Source organism: Struthio camelus, chromosome 2 (assembly GCF_040807025.1).
Source record: "Struthio camelus isolate bStrCam1 chromosome 2, bStrCam1.hap1, whole genome shotgun sequence".
Classification (NCBI taxonomy): domain Eukaryota; kingdom Metazoa; phylum Chordata; class Aves; order Struthioniformes; family Struthionidae; genus Struthio; species Struthio camelus.
In genome coordinates, this window is record NC_090943.1 from 82,621,720 (window position 1) to 82,645,334 (window position 23,615).

The following is a 23,615-nucleotide window of genomic DNA, read 5'->3' on the forward strand; positions in this document are numbered from 1 at the left end:
AATTTACCTGTCTCATTGCAGTTAAAAATCCTTGAGGATTAAAAAATCCTGTCATCCAGAAGCAATTTGGTCGGCTTTCAAAAATCCAATTGTAAAATTGGTAGTTTCTTTCTAGAAGCTCAGTAAACCAGAAACCAAGCGTGCTGGAAGCCCAAGACGCCTGAAGAGTAATAGAGTGTTGCTTGTTTAATTTTATTCAATAGTTTTTAAAACTTCATATTCATGTAAATAATAAGTAATTCTTCACAAGGTAGGAAACAGCAGCACATTAGCATAGCATATTTAAAGTTCTTATTTTATATGTGAAAAATTAGCCTGATGGATAAATGCTGTGTCCTACTGAAACCTAAAGCAAATCCTTGCTTTGTTCAAGTTCATGCCTACCATTCCATTCAGACATATTTAATGTTTCCTGTGATAACTGTCTACTTTATTACATTTTTGCAAAATCAGCTCACTATCTGAACTAGGAAGAAATACTATTGACACGTCTTTCGATAGCCAAGGGCATTGCATAAGGATACCAGGATTTCTTCTGCAACAATTCAGCCATTTCTGAAAGAAAAGTTAAGGAAAACTGCGCTTTGCTTATGTGGAGATTTATAACTTCTCTTTGAATAACTCTATCATACTTGTGCTATGAAGCATCTGTTATGGTCTAGGTTTTGTACCATGAAGACATTTTGTTTAAAAAGAGACAGTTTGCACATATACAGGAAAGACTCAAAAACATTCTACACAATAAAATAAACACATCAAATACTATGCTCATTAGATGTGCTCCAGATTCCAATGCTACAAACGAAGTTCACGGGTTATCTTCTAAATACTGTTCTCTCCCACTAGATTTAACACTGGCATTATTACCATTTACCTAAAATGTTCTGAATCCTGAGAGTGTTTTCTTTTTTTAGCACCCTAACTGTGGTAGTAAATATTGCAAGTTACATAGCACACAGATCGTATATATTCCCATCAGCTGCCATTAACATCTCTAATTCTCCCTAAAAACAATTACTTTCTCTTTGCAGTTCATGAGTGAGAAAGTGGAATAGCTGAATTACATTTGTTAAACTAAAGAGAACTGTCAGAATTCAACCCATGGATTGATTATGAATATATTACAATGAAATCTTTTTATAGTGGAAAAAGCTAAATGCCTCGAGAAGAACAAGCAGCATAAGTGGATTATGTTTACCAATATAATTGAGTGCTGTCCCAACATATGAAAAAATTATCACAAGCAGCTTAATAAAACAACACACCACTTCTGTGCATCTGATAGTTCCTCTCTCAAAGAAAAGAGCCAGATAGTCAGCCTTTTATTTCACTCTCTGTCAGTGTTTAATTATTATTGAAATATTTACTTTTATTCCAATTTGGAAAGAACACCACTAACACAGCCAGCCTAGCACAGTGCTAAAATATGAAAATTATTAGATTTTAATTGAAATTAAACTGCTGTAGTTGACATCATAGCAATATCGACTATACCACACCACGCACACCAGCATGGCCAAGATGATGCAAGTCTGGCAAAGGGCCACTAAGATGGTAAAGGGACTGGAGCATCTGACGTTATGAAGAGAGGCTGAGAGAGCTGGGACTATTCAGCCTCAAGAAGAGAAGGCTCAGGGGAATCTTATCAACATGTATAAATGTCTGATGGGAGGGAGTAAAGATGACCAAGCCAGACTCTTCTCAGTGGTATCCAATGAAAGGGCAGGAGGCAACAGGCACAAATTGAAACATAGGAAATTCCACTCAAACACAAGAAAAAACTTTTTACGGTGAGAGTGATTGCTGGAACAGGTTGCCCAGAGAGGTTGTGGAGTCTCTGTCCTTAGAGATACTCAAAACCTGACTGGGTACAATCCTGAATAGCCTGCTGTAGTGGGGTAGTTGCATGGGACAATCTCTAGAGGTCCCTTCCAGCCTCTGCCATTCTGTGTGGTTTCTGGACTACGAGTCTTAGTCTCAAAGAATAGCATCGGTACAGTCCACTAGTAGGGATAACATTTTTGAAAATCCTTCAGAGCGTTTGAAATTGTTCTCTTCTCTCTAGCCCTCCATCTTGCCAATATGCAACAGTGTGTTAAAGTGGGAAATGTCTGTAATTGTAAAATTCTTTTCTCTTTTTAATCAAAAAAGAGGGCCTGTTTTGATTGCGCTTATTCCAGTCCAAATTCTACCCAAGTGTCCTGCTTAACATCCACATTTGTATTTGAAAAATGTCTTTACTTTATGTTTGGCAGCTTAATCTAACTCTGCAGAAATAAACACCTTTTTTTTTTTTTTAACAACATAAACAAAATAAGTGATGTAGAAATCAAACTAATCAACACCTACTTTTTTCCAGCTAGCAGGAATTCTTCCATCATACATGCAGTCTAAAGCATCCCTCAGATTTTCACTCATTATAATTGTTCCATCAATGGCAAGTTTTAAATCAGTCAGAGTGCTTCTCACTAAGGTAATAACCCTCTGCATTTGATCAATCTCTTGCCGTAAAAATATATTCATAGGCTGAAATGGTCCCATGCTCTTTAGTTTCTCTTTTACCTATAGGGAGAAAACCAAAGCAACTTCAACAGAAGTAAAAGTCAAAGATGGCTTTATGCCAAAGTTAGGCACCAATATAATATTAAGTTGTAACACTTTTATTTAGGAAGTTATATGAACTGCGGTCATTTCAGCTTATTCCTGAAGTCACCTGCATAACAGAAATACAGGACTTGTTCCAAGAGAAATCTATGAGGCTGACACTGTCTGTTCCTTGCCTAACTCCTGATTTACTCCAAACTCTATGAGCTAAGGTAATTAAAACAGCAATTCCCCATTTCAAAGATTCCAGCTTTAATTCTAAAAGGCAGTTCCCAAGGATTCACTTTGAACTAACTGGTCAAAGCAATTACCCCAGCCGCTTTGCTACAGAATACTAGCACTATTTGTCAGCACTGTCTGGGAACTATCACAACGCCAGCCAGTCTTGTATTCTAATACAACTTGCTGATATGTTTTTACTCGGAAATGTTAAAATTAACAAATTAGCAACAACTGTATGGATATAAGTAGAAATTTTGTAACCTGTACAGTCCTATTTGTAACATAGGTGAAAAAATATATATCATATATCTATTGAATTCTATACATTATAACAACCCTTTTCTTAATAATATGCATGACTTGAAGTTTATTATGATTTTTCTACCTAGTTACTCTAACAAGAATAATAGAATTTAATTAATTCCACCATGTGAAAAATTTTAGTGCTCTACATTCACTTTTATTAATATAAACTACATTTCAATTTGTCATTTCACCTTTAATTTAAGACACTTCGGATCAGAGCTGATCTGCTCAAAAAGAGCTCTTCTAACCTTCATAGGCTAACTGTACAATGATACTATTTAATACATGTCTTTATTAAGCCACATATCCATTGCTGGAGACACTGAGCAGAACTTGAAGAGAGCTAGACTACCAACCAGAAGATTTAGCCCGTCACTAAATCAGTACCTTTCTAAAAAACTGAGCAAGCTGCAATCCTTTGCAGGTCTCAGACTTTTGGTTCAGCTTCTAGGCTCTTTTGGAAAGTCATAAAACTCAGGCTTCTAGGAAGACGCTAGGTCAGAAACTTCAGCAAGCACAAATTCAAAACTAAGATTTGTAACTCACCTGTGCAGGTGGAATGCCTTTTCAGGGAGGGAAGACTACTTAATACAAAATGGGCTACAGAAAACACAAGATATAAGAAATAGGACAAGATTCTACACTCATGAGCATAGCCCATACAGGGGAAACTCATTTCTTTGGAAAAAGAGAAAGGAGGCTCTCAAATCCAAAAAGCCTCCTTGTTTCTTCTCTCCATTGTTCAACGTCCTGACAGGACAAGTTCAGGGTTCCACAAGCCATCTAGCCAGGTTATCAGGTCCTCAGGCTAACTTTCGTTAAAGAGAATTACCTAAGCCTAAAGGCAGAAGATTTCGTTCTCCTCAAGAAGGTGACAACAGAAAATTATTTAATTACTAAAGCTTTTTACTGCCTAAATGAGCAGGTGGCTGCTTTGGGAATCTCTTAAAGCTAGCCCTTGCACAAGACTTGGGCTTGAACTTTTTTCTTGTGATACATTGTATTGATTCACATCCATTTCAGAACAAAAGTGTTGGGAAATGCTTTATTACTGTCATAACCAAACATTCATGCTCTTCCATGCTGAAACACAAAAGTTCAGCATTTTGCTGAAGTAGGAAATATATGAATGTTAACTATTTTACATGCATTTTCCTCTCTTTTATGTGAGGCTCATAACCAGCCTCATCTGGTAAGCAAATTATACTATCAGCATTCTCAAAGTCTGTGGCTCCCGAAGAACTATGAAAGACTCAGCTTAGATTTTTTTTTTAAGTAATCAATACAAATTGTCCAAATTCCCAGCTGAACTGCAGTCTAGAGGATGGGGATACAGAGTGCAGCAGGTTGGAGTGTCCACGTGTCTTGTCATCAATAAGTGTTTTCTAACTGCAAGAAAGCACTTTCACCATCAGAGACATCCTATCTTCCAAATAAACAGAAGGGAAAATGCTATCTCACAAGAGATGCCTTTGAGACAGCAGGTGTCCATTATAAATAAAACCACATGAGATACTAGGTGTTAATACGGATCCTGAGATACTAACATTAGGCTTCAACCAATCAAAGCTGTTGTTTATCAAGCTTTTCAGCTTTCATTTCAGTGTGAAAAAGCATTTCCTACTAGAAAGTAAAGCAGACTAAAAATATCTTGAGAATGTATGCTGAATCCCAAAGCAATGCATATGTTAAAGTTGTAGTACTTTTAGGAGCATTAACCCACTTGAAATATCAACTCAGTTCTTTAATACAATGTCAACAAGCTTAGCTGAAAAACTGATGACGTCCCATAGTGCAGATGACAACTTAAGCATAAGTAGTTTAAAATTTTGAAAAAGCTATTACAACAGCTCTTCAATGCACATTTAGCGACTTCATTATAGATGCTAAGAGTCTGGTCAGGCCTCTTTAAAATATGTTTTTAAAGTATTGTCCGTATGAATGAATTCAGAGACACTTGCAAAAAAATTATTGCCTTTTTTTTGTTGTTATTTTTTTAATAAGACAAAGCAAGAAGGAGCAAATGTTGTCTCTGACAGAATTTCATTAACTCACTTCAAATGGTACATAATCAGCAGGCAGTTTCTCCAGCATATCATCAGCCAGTCTGGCTACAACTGCTTCTCGGGTTTCACCTCCTCCACCAGAGCTATCCTTGGGCTGTATACTGAGGATAATATCCAATACATCTTTGGAAAGTGTACTTTGGTAAGTGATATCAGCATTGGGATGCAAACCAAACACTTCTGGCGTGTCATAAGCAGGCAGACTCTACACAGTCAAACATAAAAAGAGCACAATTGGAGGTGGATTTATTTGCTAACTACAAAACAAACAAACAAATAGGATTACATTGTGAAGTAAGAGGCTTTTTAATACTCTCATCCTGTGGATCTCTTCAGACAGTCTTGTTGTAAATAGCTTGCCATGAGTTATGTCACAGCCCAAACCACACTATACTTAACAAATTCATTTTTAACCTGTGTACATTGTTTTAAGTCAGATTGTACTTTCATATCACTACCTTTTTTTTATTTCTGTGAGGCTGTACCCAATGTCTTGGGTAGAACACAGAACTCCATTCTATGTTCTCTTTAATAACTATATACCTTCAGGTACACTTCTCAAGCAAATCAAATGAAAAAGAAAAGGGTACACACATTACAATTATAGCTATTTACTGTTGTCACTAATAGATATTCAGACTGTTAGAAAGCAATAAAGAATCTGAGAATCTGCAAAGAAGAGAGGAAATATAGGAACTCAGGAACTTTTGGGAAACTTCTGTGAATTGTTTTCTTTCTGTTGAAAAGCTCATACATTTACTAACCTGTATGTACTGAAGATACTGATCCACCATAGTACATTTAGGTATGCTGTATCCTCTGTAGAAGCAGAATTCTTGACTGAACATATTTTCATTGAACCAAACTTTTACAAAAGTGTTCATCAGTCTTTTGTCATAGTCATCTGTCACACGGCCACCATACTGGATCTCACCTATCATGTAACGAACAGTACTCCAGGAGATCCCCTTAAATGAAGCAGAAAGCATTAACTTCAGCTAATCCTCTTCTTCAGTAATATCTTCCTTAGTAAGAACAGCTGATATACCAAGTCCTGCATCTCTGTCCTTCTTGAAATAAAGTTATTTTTTATTACTCTTTTGTTCCCATAATCCTGTATTCCAGCAACAACTTCAAGCACCACTATGATTTCTTAAAATAGAAGTCATAGACAACTAAGTTTAACAGGCTGTTCTGGCATCTGAGCAAGATGTATATAGCTATACACCTTCAACTTCGCTAATATACCAACTACAAAGTGATCTACCACAGAACCCTATAAAATAATTGGCCACTTGAAAGTGAGGAATGTAAGAGAAGTTCTTACATGGTCTCTTAAGGCAGCTTTCCATTTCTTTTTGCTGCCAAGGTAACTGGGAGCAGTCTTAAGGTTTTTACTCAAAATGGATTTAAACAAAACCATATTTAAAATACAGTGGCACACTTTTAATTAGCTGACATAATTAAAGTTGGAAAGAAGGTCTATATTATAATATGTTTATACTTCTTAAGTTTGGGGGAGGAGAGAGATTTTTTGTTTTGTTTTGTTTTGACGCACGAGTTAATATAGATAGTTAACAAGCCCAGGATTAAAAGTCTAATCTAGGCCAGCTGCTCTACAGACAGGTAAATCACCTTCCCCACAAAAATATTAATTACCTTCTTGATATCCATACCATCCAAGTGGTTTTGAACAAACTGCACAGTGGCATTGAAATCAGCTTGATTAAACTCATAAGGTATGTTCCAACCCAGAGATCCAAACTTGCGTCTTTCTTGAACAGTGGAGTGCAGAAAGGCCACAGCATACAACATTGACTTCCACTGTACCATGTTACTGACATCTAGTAAATCCTGGCTGACACCTATTGATTATAAGTGGGCTTTATAAGAAATACAGAAGTTTCAAAATTTTCAAAATCACTTCAAATCAGTACTAAAACATCACTCCTAGAGATATTCAGTTGAATTCCAGTCTCTTCCAAGAGGAAATTATTGCTCTACAAAGTATTCTATTCTGTAGACAAAGTTTATAGCCTGTTATGAGGTAGTAAATATTAAAAGAGTTAACTTCAGACAAATTTAAACATTCATAATTTACTAATAGTTGAATTCACATAAGTTGCTTTTCTCACAGACTCTTGAATTATAGACCTTCTTCACTGCATCCAATGTGAAGAGTACTTAACAATCGACTCTTTATGGAGTCAAACAGATTAATATGCTTTTTTTCTACCAAAAGAGACAAGGAGCTTAAGAATTTAAACTGTTTAGAAGCATTTCAACTGAGATATTAGAATCTAACTTTTGAGAAAAGAAAAATTATTTCTATGTTCTGCTATCCAATTAGTTCTGGTATCAAAACTTCAGGAGATCTTGTCTTCCTCTTAATTTTCTCAGCTTCTAGCTCAAGGAAGGATCAAGCTGTGCCCTGGCATTGATGCACACAGTTGCTCATACTAGCTTACAGGTACAGTAGGTACAACATGACCACATGATAGCATCAGAATCCAAAAAATAGCAGCACTTATTTTTGAATCATTACCATTCTAGCACTCCACACTCACCACCATATGTTCGCTTTAGTCCAGCTCGGAGCCCTTGCGGTGGTTCACTAGTGAATTTAATAGACATTTGAAGAAGGGTGATTGGGAACTGTTTGTGAATTTCAGTTGTCATCCACAGTCGAAAGCCTTCATGGACAGTCTCTGTCTCTGTTATAGTGTCCATCAATTCATCCAAGAAGTCAAGTCCAAGGTGGCAGTTTTGCAGAAGTGCCCAACCACCCTAATGTAAAATAGCAGAATATAGACCGTTATCAACTGTGTTTGCAAACTGAAAGCACTAAAATCACTCTTTGTTTATGATGCAAAATAAGAACAAAGCCATCCTATCTAAGCTATAGTAAAATGTATATGTTCGCACCACTGGCTTACCAAAACAAAACCAAATCCATAAGCATTTGTTTTCACACGTATCTGAAAAAGGAAACCATCATCCACAGTAATGTTATATGTGTAATTATCAAAATACTTTTTCTGTAAGAGAAAGTTCAGTTGAGCCAAGTTGTGGGCTGGTCCTTTTAGGGGGTTTGATAGCTTGTTTGTTTTTTTGTTTTAATCATCTCAACAAGAACTCCTTATTTGTCCAATCTGGTGTTTCCAAGTAGTCCCTCTCCAGAGGGCACCTTTCTTTCTCAATTAAGTAAGTTTTGAATACATCTGGATATGGTCACAGACCTAAGAAGCATATAGATAAATCTTACTTTTCTAGTTACACCCATAATTTCTCTGATCCTACATAAGGGAGCTCAGAAACAGTTCTGTAGACAAAGCAAGCTGCTAATCCTGGTTCCCCTCAAGGGTCGCAGGCTTGAAATCAATAAACAACATACATAGTGTTAATCTATTGCTATCAAACATGAGTACTGCACTTCATTAAGATGTTTCACATACCTCTTCATTAAGAGGGTATGTGAGACAGTGTGGGGAAATAACTGCCTTTTTCTTAAACAAATGAAAGAAGCTCTTCCCCTTTATCTTTTGAATATGGTTCTTCTTATCTGCTCCGAATTAGCCTGTAATGTGAAGTTGTCAAATATGAATCTGAGGCAAAAGTCAGAGGAAAACTGGTTATACAGACAGGGAAGAAGTTCATAACTCAGGACTGCAGGAAGGTTAACCTCAGCAGGCATAGCAGTACTACTACCCAATAGACAAAGTATTTTTAAATTGGAACATCTCAGGTTTTCTTTCTCATACAGGAAATTTGATTCTTTAATTATTATGTGTTCTACTTAAGTAAAAAGAAAAAAAGCCTGTGCTATCAGATTGTCCATCCCATTTCAAAATCCAGACTATAGCAATACAAAAACGCTTTGCTATAAAGCTTCATTTTTCTCAAGGTTACGTAACAATCAATAATATATCTGGAATTCCTCTTCATTTTATAAACCATGCTTGTATTACTAAAAAAAAAAAAAAAAAAAAAAAACATGATGTGAAATGCTTGTTGACATATATTTAGTATTTAGGTAACCCAAATAATTAATCAATTTTGACATGCTCATCAGTCATAACCTACAGCAAAAACTCCTTTAAACAGGAACAATATTGATGTTTGCGCAACATCAAAAAGTTTGCAATGGCCAATTTAAAGACTGTGAAAGGACAGTTCTATTGCTTAGGACACATCTTCCCATAAATAAATATAGGTTCTTGCATCACCATTAACCACCTATCAAGCAACTTAATTTCATGACAGGGCTTTCATCCAATATAGATAGACAAACAATTCTGATTTTTGTCTCTTACGTGTGCCATTGTCTGCTGTAGGAGTTTACGAGCGTGGACTTCTTGTCCCTGGCCCATGGAAACATAACGTGTTTCTGCCTTCAGTTTTTTTCCCAAAGCAATGATCGATTCAGTAGGATCAGAGCCCATGGAAAGAAAGCATATAAGAGGAGTACGTGGATCCGACTCTTCCCATGTCTTCTCCAAGTCTAAAATGACTCCTTCTGCATATTTCTCCCCCATAGTGTCAATGATGTATTTTCTTGCCTGTATTAAAAGGGATAAATCTGAACTTGCTACATAATCATTTAATATTATTTTCTTCCAAGTGCACATACTAACAGTGTGCAAATCAAATAGCAAGGGTTGCTCTAAGTTCATATCAGAAGTACAAACATGAAACAAATTGATTTTTATATGTTAACATACCACACTGCATTTCAAAGATTTTTCTTACAGCCTAACAAGATTTGTTAAAACTTATAAAATAATTATTCCATTATCTACGTATTGCTGCATATATTATGTATTACATACAATGACAATATAACAAAAATAACAACTGTATTAAACCTTCAGAAAGATTTTAATTTTTAAAGATATTATCTTCATTATCTAACATGAGAACTAAAAAAGAAAAACCCTAAGCTTAAAAATATAGCTTTCATTTCCAAATGCTACAAAAGGAGAGGAGGAAAGGATAGAAGGTATGCATCAAAGGTTTCGGGAGGTCTTTTCCGCCTTCATGCTTAAACAAATAATGAATTAATAGTAGTAATGCTCAAAACAGCTCTTGCTAAGTAGAAGTTCCAGCGGAACAGGTAAGACTATCGCTGTAATTCCTTATTTATACATTTATTTCAAAAGTTGTTAGATTAGTGTTCACTACTAAGAAATATAAAAGGCTCTTTCAAACAGTTAGAGATAATTTTTCTTATGTTCTTTCTCAGCACCTGAGCTTCTGATTTAGAGCAATAACACCTTTAATAATTCTTTGTTACTTCTCAGAGACAAAAGATATTCAGCATTTAGAATTTGATAAAATATCGGTCTTCAGAAAACACACAAAAAGTATGTCGTCCCCATTTACAGAATTTTGAGGGGGCACTAATTTCGCATGATCAGTTTTCAGATACATAGAACAAATCTGAGATATTCATTACATAGCAACATTTAAGCTTCCATTGACTGCAGCTGCACCAGTAAGTGCTCAGACTTTCTCTGAATCCAGTCACAATGTCTAAAGGTTGGCCTCCACAAAAAGGATACCACACAATTAGTGACTTCAATAAATTGCCTGCCATCACACTGGAATTGTCAACAACTGCATAATTTTTATTCTCTTGCTGTTGGAGAAGCACATAAAGACAGAAATAGGTTCTTAGAAGCTGACCTTTCTAAAATAGGCCTTACCATTTTTTAAGCTTTAATTTTATATTTCTATCTTTTTTAAATAGATTAGTTGAAAATAAAAATTTTGAACAGACTATCTTACAGATTTTTCTAAGGTGGGTCTAATAATTTCTCCATGCAGGAAATAGTTCTTCAGTTAAATTGTTTTCAGGTTTTGTTTTCCCTCAGCATACCAATTTCATGAAAGGATTTATTTTAGCTGAACATCAGGACACTTCTGCAATTCCAGTGAATAATACTAGCAAGGACAGCCAAAAATTCCTTCTGAACTGATACGCAGAACTGGACAAACAAAAAACTTTCCAGATAAAATCCTGTCTCCACAGTAAAATCACTGGCTCATGTTCCTTCAATATATTGCAACTATTGTATCATGCATAGATTTCTGTCTGAAGAGAATTTCAGAAAATTCATTGTAAAGGTTCATGGCAAAAATAATTTTAGCATTAAATGCTAAAAGTACGGAACTGTGATCCTGTAATAGCTATTGCAATGACCCCTAAATAAACTATGTCCGTTATATAAATGTACCTGAGCTATGGTCCTGTCAGGGCACCAAGATCTAATAAGAAGAAGATGTCTGAAGCAGTCCAGAGACTGACCATAACCACTAGGAACCCGTTCTTCTTCAGGATTCTCACTATCAAACCAGATTTTCCACTGTTTCTCTCCTCTGGAAATCTGCAATCATACCATCAAAGGAGTAAATCTCACTAAAAAGACAAGTCACATTTCAACAGGTACCAGCTCACAAACTTTTAATGAGGGTCACAGACAGATTAAGCAAGGGTATTGAAAAAAAGACAGAATAAGCTTTCAAATTTTTAGTACAAAATTGCACTAATCAATGATAGCCTTTACTATTCATATTCTGAAAAAATGGACTACTACTAAGTATTTTCCATTAATGTTACAATGACATAGCAAGGTCAGCACACAGATAGCTAGGTTGTTAGCTCTGAGAACACTAGGTACATATCTGCTCCCCGCATGACTGCAAATGCATACCAAATGCAATTTACTTACTCCATTAACTGCAATACACTTAGTGTCCATTAAGACTATTCAGGCAAGTGTTGAATTTACTGAGCACTGCTTCCCTCAGTCATACTCCATGTAAACAGAAAAATATTGCAACATGCATGATAAAATTCAGTCTAAGAAAGCACAACAGGGATGCAAGAAAGTCCAACAGCCTTAGGGAAGAAGAGAGAAACTGCATTATGTCACCGGAATAATGGCAAGGTATACGCCAATCTGGGAAGTATTATAATTGTATAGAGTGAAGCTTTCTACTTCTCATTTTACTGGGTTTTTTTTTTTTTTTTTTTGTTTTAATTCTTTTGCCAATACAGATTGCTAAGCAGTCAGGGCCACTACTCATAACTTTTGGTCTACCAGTTTCACTCTATTTTATGAAATAAGCTAGTTTCCCACTCCTTGCCTTGATCATCACTAGATCTTCGCTCTCAGACCAGACAGTATTTTAAAAATGCTACTTACTTGGTCAAGAATATCTGAAAATTGTCTAAGCTTACTAAGCTCTACCAAGTTCAGCCAAGTCATATCTAGGATCCATTTAGCTGGCTTGGGAGGACAAGCTTTAAGGTCCAGGGAAGCACCGCCTGCAAAAAGTAGGGATTTAGCTATAATTAGAACTGTCAGAGACACCCAAAAGAAAAAAAAGTAGGGCCAGTTTGGAAAGCATAAACTAGATAATGCAAAACTATTCTACACAACTGAGAAGTCTTCCCAATCTGCAGAAAGACTTTACTTAAGTAAGGATGGTCACGAAGAAATTTTTGAGTATGTAACAGGCAAAATTTATTTTCAAATTGTATTTTTTGTCCGACTTTAAAACATACATAACATTTTTTAATCATACCAACTTCCTATCACAAGTTAAATCTATTTCTGATTGTAAAAGAATAAACTTGAGCTTATGAGAAAAAATGAAGCAGCACAATTTGAAGTATTTTACTTCAGTTTGTTGATGTAGATAAACTTGCTTGCACTTCAGCTGAAAGTAAAAGAAAGTAACCATGAAATAAAGAGAAAACAAGGGCTATAGGAATCCAGATTGTAAACATAAGAATGCAGGGATTTTCTGCCTTTAAAAGTCAATCCATCTATGATTAAGTAAAGTTTGCACGTTTGATAAGTTTATTTACTATACACCTTATGTGATCTTTGTTGTTCTCTCTTGAAGACATCCTTAAATATTTCCTTGTAAGGAGTGCCCGAAAATAAATGTTTGTTTAGAAATGCATATTTTAGGAAATAAAGAGTCTGAAGATTCAACATGGAAAACATTAACAGTTATAATCAATAAATAGCTATTTCCTGAAGAATTAAGTACCTTGTGCTCTTAGAGGACCTTGGAAAGGTAATATTAACTGACTCCAGGCTTTTCAGTGAAGATACACTGTGCTTGGATACATTTAAAAATAAAGCCATGAGGTTGTCATATGCAGCTAAGACTTTGATATTCTTATAAACTGTTAACATCACTTCCTGCTCCTATTTACTTGCTGGTCCTCCTGCGACTACCAAATAAGCTAAAAGTTGTTTAGTATAACAACTTTTCAAAGTCAAACTACATACTCGATGGTATTCAGACAGCTGACAAACATCAACTGAAGGGATACTAAGCAGTTCTCCTTTTTAAATGCTTACAGTTCTCAAAGCTAAGCTATCAAAACTCAATGTGTCCCTATAAATTAAATCTACCATATGATACTGTCTGTCACCAAAAGAGAATGGTAAACATATATTCTTTCACTTGACTGACTTCTCATGTGTAGATGGAAGTGGCAGGTTGGCTAGGAGATACAACCACAGTTCACAGTTTTTCTACAGTAATGTATGTGCTCTACTTAAAATTGTTCAGTGGATCTGACCTTTAATAAGTGTGAGAAATTCTTCATGTTTCACTCTATTTCTCTGTATATCAATCTTCAAAGTAAGTAATAACGTGAACAGAAATTTGTGCTCTTCGTAGAGTCCTCGGGCAGCATATTTGAACACTTCGTATGTCATGTGATCAATAATATTACTAATCCTCTTGCTAGTTACAGGGCTCTTGGTAGATCTGTTGGAAGCAAGGTTTGCAGTTGAACTGAATGTCTATTTGGATAGGCTTTATGAAAGAGAGCAATATGTAAAGACAAAAAGGCCTAGTTCAGAATTCTGAAAACATTAAAAATAAATAGGTCACAAAGACACAGCATCAGTCAGCAAATTGGCAAAAACTTTCAGACTGAAGGAGCAATAAAAAATTCCTTTCTAATTAAGCCTTTCTGCATAGCTGAAAATTCACTCAGTATAATAGTTTTAATTAGCTAGTACCAACTTTTCCAGATCTGTAAGTAAACGTGAAGGTTCTTTGCCTTGGTAACTAAGGAACCAAACCTTATGGGTATTTAAACTGAAAATTCCTGTCAAGATTGTAACTAGCTACACCCTTCTTTGTGGCACTAGTTTACAACAAATCTTTACGGTACCATGATCACATTCAGGACTGATTAAGTACAAACGATACTTGTAGTTAGCTAAATTACCTGGCTAAGGAGCGGTCAAAGAGCCCTAAAAACTGCCGAAGTGAAGTCTGATACATGACGTTGACCATGCTCATCTCAGTAATAAGGAAGTATAAGATGCTCCCTCGAGTTGCAACTGAAGGATAGGAAACAAGACTGTTTTCAAAGTAGAAATGCAGAACAAAAAACTATAACTTTCTGTAACAAGTACACGAAGTTTAAGAATATTAACGCTAACCCAAGATCTTTGAGTTGCTCCATTCCTTACTGTCCAGAAGAATAATTAAAAGAGTATTTTAATTCTCATTTATACAGCAGCAGAAATTTTTTTTCTGTAATTAATGCATAGTATACAAAGTATAGTTTGCACATACGAGCGCCTTTGGAGAATAACAAGATTCTGTATTGGGATACACAAGTTATCAGTGAAACACAGAAAAAAATTTGTTGGTTTGAAGTACTGTTTGAATATCCAAACAAATTTCTCATGCAGACTTTTACAGGAGTCATATAAAAGCCAAATGGACTATATTGATTAAACATACAGCACTGATTTAACTTGCTCGCTTTCAGCAGACAATCTATTGTTTTTAAATGCAACAGCTTTACAAAATCTGCAATGATTTTGGTATATTAAATGTAGTATTGTATATATTTCCAAAAATGCAGGTATAATATTTCATTCCAGAGAACACTTCCTCCTCCCCTAGTTTTTCCACATTTTCACTTCTAAGTTAAAAAAAGAAAAAAACACTGATGAAATTTGTTGCCTATAACATAAGGATCCATGGCAGGAAGCACAAAGTATTCATCAAAACAGATGCAAAGCATTTACCATTATACAGCCTACTAAAAGAATGTCAACATGTTAAATTCAAGGTGTCTTCAGATACAACGCAAAAAACAGGTTTCACCCTAAAGACTGGTCTCATTGCCCATCCATAAAAAGTGTCTGAGAAGGACACTGAGAAAAAATGACCAAGTTTTCCCAAGCTTCTTTTCCAATAGACTTGATCGACTGGTACCCTCGTACGTAGAGCAGACAGAACGGATCACTCCATTTTATAAATCCCACAGAAAGCATAATACTGACTATTTTCTCCATCACAGCTCAATATGCCATTTCCTAGATCCACTTTATTTACAGGAAAACACAGCTCCGTCTCATCCATTAAAGTCTTCCTGCTTTCATCCTGTCATTTCTCTTACTCTAGATATTGCTCTTTTAACCACGTGTTCCCGTCACTAGTCTTTCATCACCACCTACAATTGCCCTCACCAGGTCTGTACTCTTCACGGGCTGAGTTGATCTGTACTTCAGTTTCAGCAGAAATTTGCAGCTTCTGTGTTACCTCCTCAGCAGTCTTCTTAGTGCTACTCAATACAATTATTAGACTCTCATCTTCTGCGAGAGAACCCTTAGTGCTTGTAAGTCGGAACAAAAGGCTATCTTCTAGCTCTTTCATCCTCCTTTTGTTCATAGTCACATCTTCCATAAGATCTGTTCTTTCTTTCTCTAGTTCCTGTTGCAATACATAGTAATATTTGAAAAATGTACAAGCAATCAAAAGCAAAACACAACTTGAATAACCAAAGATATTTAATTTAAAAGGTACTGATCCTACCAAAGCAGTGTACGTCAAGAGGAACTGCACTAGTCTGAGGGAAGAATTCCAGCTTTACAACGGTATTTTTGACAGAAGATCAATTACAAGGTTTCTAAACATGCTATATAAATATACACTAAGAAAAAATTTCAACAAATTATATGGAGCATGCTGGTGTCATGACCTAATAGAACTAGAAGTTCAGAATAATAAGTATTTTCTTCTCTCTCTGTTTCTTGTTTTGGCAACCAGCTTTCCAGGGATAGGTTTTTATTTCATTCCATCTAGCATTATCTTCGTTTATGCACTGTTTTCCACACATTTTATCATGATATCAGTTTCAAAAGTGACATAACGAACAACATACCCATACTGAAAATATAGCCTCAGTAACAACAAGCATCCCTTGGTCAGTCAATCAAGCATCCACTCTTTCAAGGAGGGTATTTAAAATACTACTCCATCAAACAGGAATAACTTTAGTCTGTCACTAAAATGCTTCATTGCTTAATAAAAGAAAGCACGTAGCACTCAAATTTAGTTGTTTCACTGGAAGTATTTAGTTGATTACTTTCACAGTAATACAATCTGTGTGGCAGTTGTAAACACTTACATTGTTTTCCAGTGGTAATATATTAAAGATGGATAAAGGTTGAGTAGCAGCTTCACATAAACACAAGAACAACTATTTAAAATATCTAGAAAAATATGTTCTCCAGTTCCTACTTCTATTGCTATTATAATTTTAAAAAATTTTACAAATGAATCCTTCACAAAAAAAATATTATATTAAAACAACTGCAATATTTCAATACAATAAGGTAAAAAGCGTGGGAGGAGAGAGGGAGGGTTAGTAGTCTTTCACAGGATACAGATAATAAGAATTTCCACCTGGTTATCAATGCTAAGTGAGCCAGACAGTAGAGATACTAGCTGTGTCTACAGAAGAAGTACTCCAAGGCTTACGGAGGTTTGGTGAACAGTTTTAACAAGGTCTCTTCCAAGTTGAAAGCTGTGTGTTCACTCCACCTTTGCCAAGTATACCTTGGCACTTCATTCAGGCTTTATTTTATTCAGATTTAGCAACAGGATGCTGCTTCTCCCAAAGAAACAGCAATGGACAACACTAGGAAATATATGATATCTCATACAGTGCTAAAGGCATTAAGAATGTGTAGACCTTAGCAAGGCTTGAGGAAAGTTCTTATCGCACCATTTGAGTAACCCTCATTTTCACAGGTCTGCCACACACTTTTCAAATTGCTTTTTTATATTCTCTCATATTCTAAACGTGTGGTCTTCTCACTCAGTGTACTGCATGTGAAGCCTACTCAGGAAGCTTTTTGACAATAAATTTGTATCTAATGAACATGCATCATACTACAGAAGGCCTAACACTTTCTGAAGTGCAATTGCAAGCCCTGACGACCAGCAGGAAATATTCTTATATTCTGCTAACGTTCCTAAGCACTTCAGGCATTTAGTTCTTACAAAGTCTTTTTATCTTAAGAAGAAAATTGTAAAAAATCACCTTCATCTCCTTATTAGATTTACGTCCTTTTCTTGTGACTGTACAAAAGCTATATGAAAACTACATCATCAGGCAGAAAAGATTTATTGGGATTGTTGACACAGAAAAACATAAATATCACATAACTTAGGTAAGCACACAGATTCAAAATAATCTTAGAAGAACTGATAAAAAAAGGCAAGAAAACCACAGTTAACTCCATTTTAATCAACTAATGTCTGATGGAGCTAAAGGAAAAGAAGCAGGTAGCAATTACGAAGCAAGGGAAGCATTATTTAGGTTTGATGAAGCAGAAACAATTTAAAGTGTAGCATTATAAGGACGTTAGCAGTCAATTAAATACAATAATTATCATATTGAAAAATCAGTCAGAGCCAAATTAAATTTCATGTTTTACTGAGTTCAGTTTAAAAGGTTAAACATATTTTAGAGTGCAACATATTTAAACAAAGGAAAGCTAAGCTTTCCTCACAAGAGCAGCCTGAAACAAAATAACCAAACTAAGGCAACTGAAGTAACCTTAGATTTTTAAGTAAGCCAAGTTGCTACATAAATATATGCAAGGAACGTGCACTGAAGAGACTATTTCAAATTCAGCTTTATGGAATTCCTTTCAAAAGTTAATGTCCTTTTATAGGCTGTACCAAACACTGCTAGATCTTCTAAATATTAATAAGAAATAAAAGCTGCTAAATAGCTTTCATAATCCTGTCACAAAATGATGCACAAGGGTAAGAATTTGCATTGTCTGCAGTTCTTACAAAATTGGAGACCTTTTCTATCACAAATCTGGAAATATGAATGTGAACATTCAAAAAGCCACAAATAATTTTTGCATTACAACTCTACAACTAATCATATCTATTCCTACAGCACTAAATAGGGGTTTTATCAAAACATGTAACAGCAAACACGTCAAATCACTCATATCATTAAAACAATGTCTGCATTCAGATATAATATCAAGTCTCCCAAATCCAGTTATTCCTAGAGATAGAATAGGATCAATTTCGTACAGATATACCAGCTACCCATTGATCTTCTTGGGCTTAGCTCACATCTGACAGATAAGTGTTCGTTTAACGCGCTGGGGGAAAAGAAAAGTACTTATCAGCACTTTGAGCGTTCTTTGAGATGTAGATGGCACATAGATTCTATCTTTGGGCACACCAGACAGCACAAGACCGGAAAGTCACACTTCACAAAATATTTAAATGATGTGCTGTAAACCCTCTTCTCCTCATGGCATGTCTAAATCTTCATCCTTCTCTGTGCACAATCGGAGACAGTGGAATGGCAAGAGGGATATAAATGTATGTACATATCCTGAAGAACACTAATTTCAGATAAGCAATTTCTCCTTGTTGGGCAAAAGTTCCACACACACATTCTAACACTGGATATCTGCAACTAGTCACATTGCTAAAACCCAAATCCAAACATAAAAACCAAAGGCTGCAAGAAGGTAGCAAGAATCCAAAAGTTCAAGAGGAAGATCCTAAAAGTCCCCAAAGTACATAATTACATATCGTAGGAAAACAAGGTTTTGGACAGTGGGATATGTCCAAATTGACTCTTTCAAGAACACATGAACCACGGGATGCAAAAACAGAGATCAGCTCTATTCCTAAGTGGTAAGCATATTCTATGAAACTTCTTCAGCCTGCCAAGAGGTCAACTTGTTATTTACCTTGAAGAACTATCCCAAGATGGTCAGAATCAAAGCAGGAGCGAATATACCACTGAGGAAGCTGGTCCAGGGAGCACAGCATATCCACTCATTAGATATTTTCTATTTATTGGCAAAGATATAGAATAATAGAATAATTTAGGTTGGAAGGAACCCCTACAAGTCATGTAGTCCAACATCCTGCTCAGAGTAGGTCTTAATACATCAGTTACTCAGGGCCATGTTCAATTAAGTTCTAAACTTGAAAAAAATTTCCTAATACCTAATAAGAATTTCCCATGTTCGAACTGGCATCCTTTGCCTCTCATCCTATTGCTTTGGGCCCCTGAGAAGACTTTAGCGCCATCTTCTCTGTGTCCTCCAATCAGGTAATTGTAGACATCCCCTTAATTTTCTCTTCTTCAGGCTGAACAAACACAGTTCTCCTGTATGTCATATCCTCTAGCCCCATAAACAGCTTGGTGGGTCTCCATGGGACTTCCTCCAGCAAGTGAAAATCTTTTTTATCATGCAGAGCCCAGAACCAGACACAGCAGTCAAGGTGCAGCTTGCTGCTGAATAGAGGGGAAGGCTACACCTCTACTAATACACCTTAGTCTGTGGTTGGCTTTCCTTGTCGCAAGGGCACACTGCTGAATCATATTTAACTTGGTTTCCACCAGGACTCCAATATCCTTTTCTGCAGAGCTACTTCCTAGACTGTGTGCTGTTGCATGGGATTATTTCATATCAGATGCAAGAACTAGCATTTGCTTCTGTTGAACTTCTTGAGGTTCCTGTCAGCCCATCTCTCCAGCTTGTCCAGGTCCGTCTGAATGCTGCCTTACTCTCCCCCATATTACTGCTCCCCTTAATTTGACCTCTTCTGCAAACCCACTGAGAGTGCACTCCAACCAATTATCCAGGTTGTTCAAGACATTAAACAGTATTAGTGCAGTACAGATCCCTAAGGATTGCCACTAGTTACTGACCACTAGCTGGGCTTTGCACCCATGATCACAACTCTCTGAGCCTGGCAGTCCAGCCAATTCTCCACCCACCTTAACGGCCACTTACCCAGTGCATAGCTCACCAATTTGACTGTAAGGATACTATGGAGACCATGTAAGATGCCTTGCTAAAGTCAAGACAAACAACATCCACTGCTTTCCTCTTGTCCACAGTGCCAGTCATCTCATCATAGAAAGCAATGAGGTTAATTAAGCATGCTTCACCCCAGATAAACCAATGCTGGTTGCTCACAACCACCTTCTTGTCTTTCAGCTGTTTAGAAGTGGCTTCTAAAAGGATTTGCTCCATCATCTTCCCAGGGACTGAGGTGAGGCTGATCAGCATGAAGATATCAGGATCTTTCTTCTTGCTCTTCTTGAAGATAGGTGTAAATTTGCCTTTCTCCTGTCATTAAGAACTTCCCGCAGCTGCCATGGCCTTTCAAAGACGATAGAGAACAGCCTTACAATGACATCAGCCAGCTCTTTCTGCACCCTCGGAAGCATCCCATCTGGTCCCATGGACTTGTGTATGTCTAATTGGCATAAGTCTGTCTCCCTTTACTGTGGGTACTGCTTGACTCCCATAGTCTCTGCTAGTCGACTCAGGGACCTAGGAGGCCTGACAGCAAGTCTTGCCAGTGAAAGCTGAGGTAAAAAAGGCATCAAGTTCTTCAGCTTTTTCCAAATCCTTTGTCCTCTACCTCATTGAGTAATGGGGCCAAACTCTTTTAGCCTTTTCTTTGCTGCTGATGTACTTACAGAAACCTTTCTTTTTGCCCCTCACTTCCCTTGCTAATTTCAATTCCAGCTGAGTTTTGGCTTTCCTTACTCCACTGCTACACATGTGCGCAATGTCTTTATATTCCTTCCAAGCAGCCTGCCCCTGGCTTTCATCTTCTGTGTATTTATTTCATTTGCGTGTTTCAGGTCAGTCAGGAATTCCATGTTCAACCATTACTACTACATGCTACTATTATCTTTCTTCACTTTGACAAGAACATATGGAAGCACTGAGAACATGTGCAATAGCCCCTTCAGAAATAGAGAAGGAAGCTGGTCTGAGAAGGATCAATGACTCCCATCCGCTCCTTCAGAACCTAGATACTTTCCCTTCAGAGAAGATGCCAGCTAGCGCAACTGACTGCTGGAACTGGCTCTCCAGTCCACGTAAAATGATTACTTGTACTGCCAGAAGGACTGCACAACCAAAAGGAAACTGTGGTGACTGGAGGAATTTGCTGATAAAACGTCATCTATAGGAACATACTGATTATAGGACCCAGAATTGGGGTTTGGCAGGAGGTTTTGTGAACATACACATCACTGTGTCTCAGACAAACTGATAATTCCATTACACCGTGGGCTGACAGCTGGTTGAACTGAAGCTAACAGCGCAGTGGAGCTGTCTGACAGAACATAAGCCTTCGTAGAATGAGGAGTCTGATTTCTCTCATGAGCTCCATGGACTGATCAGGGATGAAGAGGCCATTAAGCCTAAAAGTCTCGCATAAAATAAATAAATAAATAAAATAATCTGACTTCTATACTTGTCACAATAAGGGAACAAACACTTTCCTCTCCGTGAAGGTAAACTGTTACTGTTGCCAAAATCATAGTAAATACACAGAGTCATAGATGTCCCATAGATGTTCATAGGTGCCCAGATGGCAACACATAAGAGACCTCAACACTAGCTGACCTTATAGCTACAGGAATTAGGGTGTCCAGTAGTTCAATACATACGAACCAGCCTCCCTCCCGAACTGTTGGTGACATGTTTATTAGGGGTGCCACTCGGGACTTGGACTTGCTCAACTAATACACCTGCAATGTCAAAAAAGGTAGTCAGCCCATCTCCCCTTGCAGCAAGGAAGTTACTGAGTCTGAATCCTTTGCTGCAGCTTATGTTGCCATGAGCTCCACGGTGTCTAGACAGAAGAACATCAGTCTTATACCCCAGTTTGTTTTCCTTTGCATAGACCCTTCCCATTAGGTTACACCTCAATGAGGCAGGAGGAATAAGGTGAAGATGGTACAGTTACAACAATAAAGACAAACATGGAGCTTCTGCTTGAACAGTTCTTAAACCATCCTAAATAGGTTACACTAACAACAATCAAAATAGAGAGAGGCAGAAAGTTACCCTGTAATATGGGAAGAAAGAGCAATAAAATAAGGGAAAGTGAAATATTCCCCAGATAAATGTAAAGCATATATTATAACCAGGAGGAAGATTTTTTTTTTTTTTTACCTGTTTCTCTGTGAGAATGACTCTGCCCAAGAGTTGATTTTCAAGACCTTTCATAGTCACAGTGAAGTCAATGATGGAGGTCCGAGCACTAATTTCAGGAGAGTATCGTGGGTTTGGCAGTTTTGTGGTAATATAAAGTTTGAAACCATTCATAACATCTACTTCTTTATCACCAACTTTCACCTTAAGAAAAATATTAAAAAGAAGTGTTGAGAAATCAAGCACCAGTGCACTCTCTTTCAGGTACTACACCTAGAAACAAAGGTTACATTTTTCTATTCAAATGCATAAAGATCCAGCTTAAAATTGCAAGTCTTATGCAAAGAATTTATTGAGAATATCCATGGAATTCTTTAGATGACTCATTCACAGATTCTTTCGATTCTAGTTAACTTTCATCATCATTTCTCCTAAACACAGAACACTACACAAAAGCAAATGGAAATCTCGGCACTTGCTTGTAGTCCTTAAAGGACTACAACATAAGGAAAGGGATAAGGAACGCTACAGGTTTAATATGTAGTCACTAGTTGTGAGCTCAGCTAACACCGTTTTTTGGTATTAGTACTATTCAAATTTAAAAATGACTTCAGTTCAACTGTTTGGAGATATATCATTAGTAACGGTAATTTTGTTTGGGAGGCTTTTGTTTTAGAGGGGAGAGGGGAGGTGCTTAGGGTTGTTGCTTTTTTGCTTTTTGAGGGTTTTTTTTGTTTTTTTGTTTTTTTACCTTGTTCGTGGAACCTGCCTTAATGAAATTTCTTTCCAAAACATTATCTAGTGCTGGGTCAAGCTCTTCTCCAACATCTTCTATCAAAAGAGGTCTTCCCAAAGAAAGGCTGTCTTCTAAATGATGTCTAAAGTACTTGTGATTCAAAGTAGTGATCTAAAAATACAATCACGGACCTATGCTCAGTTACTAAGCTTTTTTTTTCCTTTTTGAATCTATGGATTATTTCATTTTATTCAAATAAATTACTAATAACAATGACAAACCTATGATTAGACTAGGATTAAGGCAAAGATAGTGACCATAAGAAGAGATTAACATCACTACCATATTCTTAGATCTTGTTGAATGAAAATGTATATTCTTCTAGTA

The 23,615-nt window shown here is 36.6% G+C and overlaps 1 protein-coding gene across 2 annotated transcripts in view; it reads right to left on the bottom strand.

Annotated features, from left to right (window-relative positions):
• DNAH5 (dynein axonemal heavy chain 5) overlaps window positions 1-23,615 on the bottom strand; it is a 173,924-nt gene that overhangs the window by 4,700 nt on the left and 145,609 nt on the right. For both annotated transcript variants that reach the window (XM_068931426.1, XM_068931427.1), the window contains exons 64-77: window positions 23,244-23,399; window positions 22,514-22,696; window positions 15,722-15,965; window positions 14,464-14,578; window positions 13,804-13,994; window positions 12,407-12,528; window positions 11,435-11,584; window positions 9,512-9,757; window positions 7,766-7,985; window positions 6,858-7,063; window positions 5,963-6,166; window positions 5,188-5,403; window positions 2,350-2,562; window positions 8-160 (exon numbers count right to left, since the gene is read on the bottom strand). In XM_068931426.1, coding sequence (XP_068787527.1) covers window positions 8-160; window positions 2,350-2,562; window positions 5,188-5,403; window positions 5,963-6,166; window positions 6,858-7,063; window positions 7,766-7,985; window positions 9,512-9,757; window positions 11,435-11,584; window positions 12,407-12,528; window positions 13,804-13,994; window positions 14,464-14,578; window positions 15,722-15,965; window positions 22,514-22,696; window positions 23,244-23,399 — 2,619 coding nt within the window. The remainder of the gene's footprint in view (window positions 1-7; window positions 161-2,349; window positions 2,563-5,187; window positions 5,404-5,962; window positions 6,167-6,857; window positions 7,064-7,765; window positions 7,986-9,511; window positions 9,758-11,434; window positions 11,585-12,406; window positions 12,529-13,803; window positions 13,995-14,463; window positions 14,579-15,721; window positions 15,966-22,513; window positions 22,697-23,243; window positions 23,400-23,615) is intronic.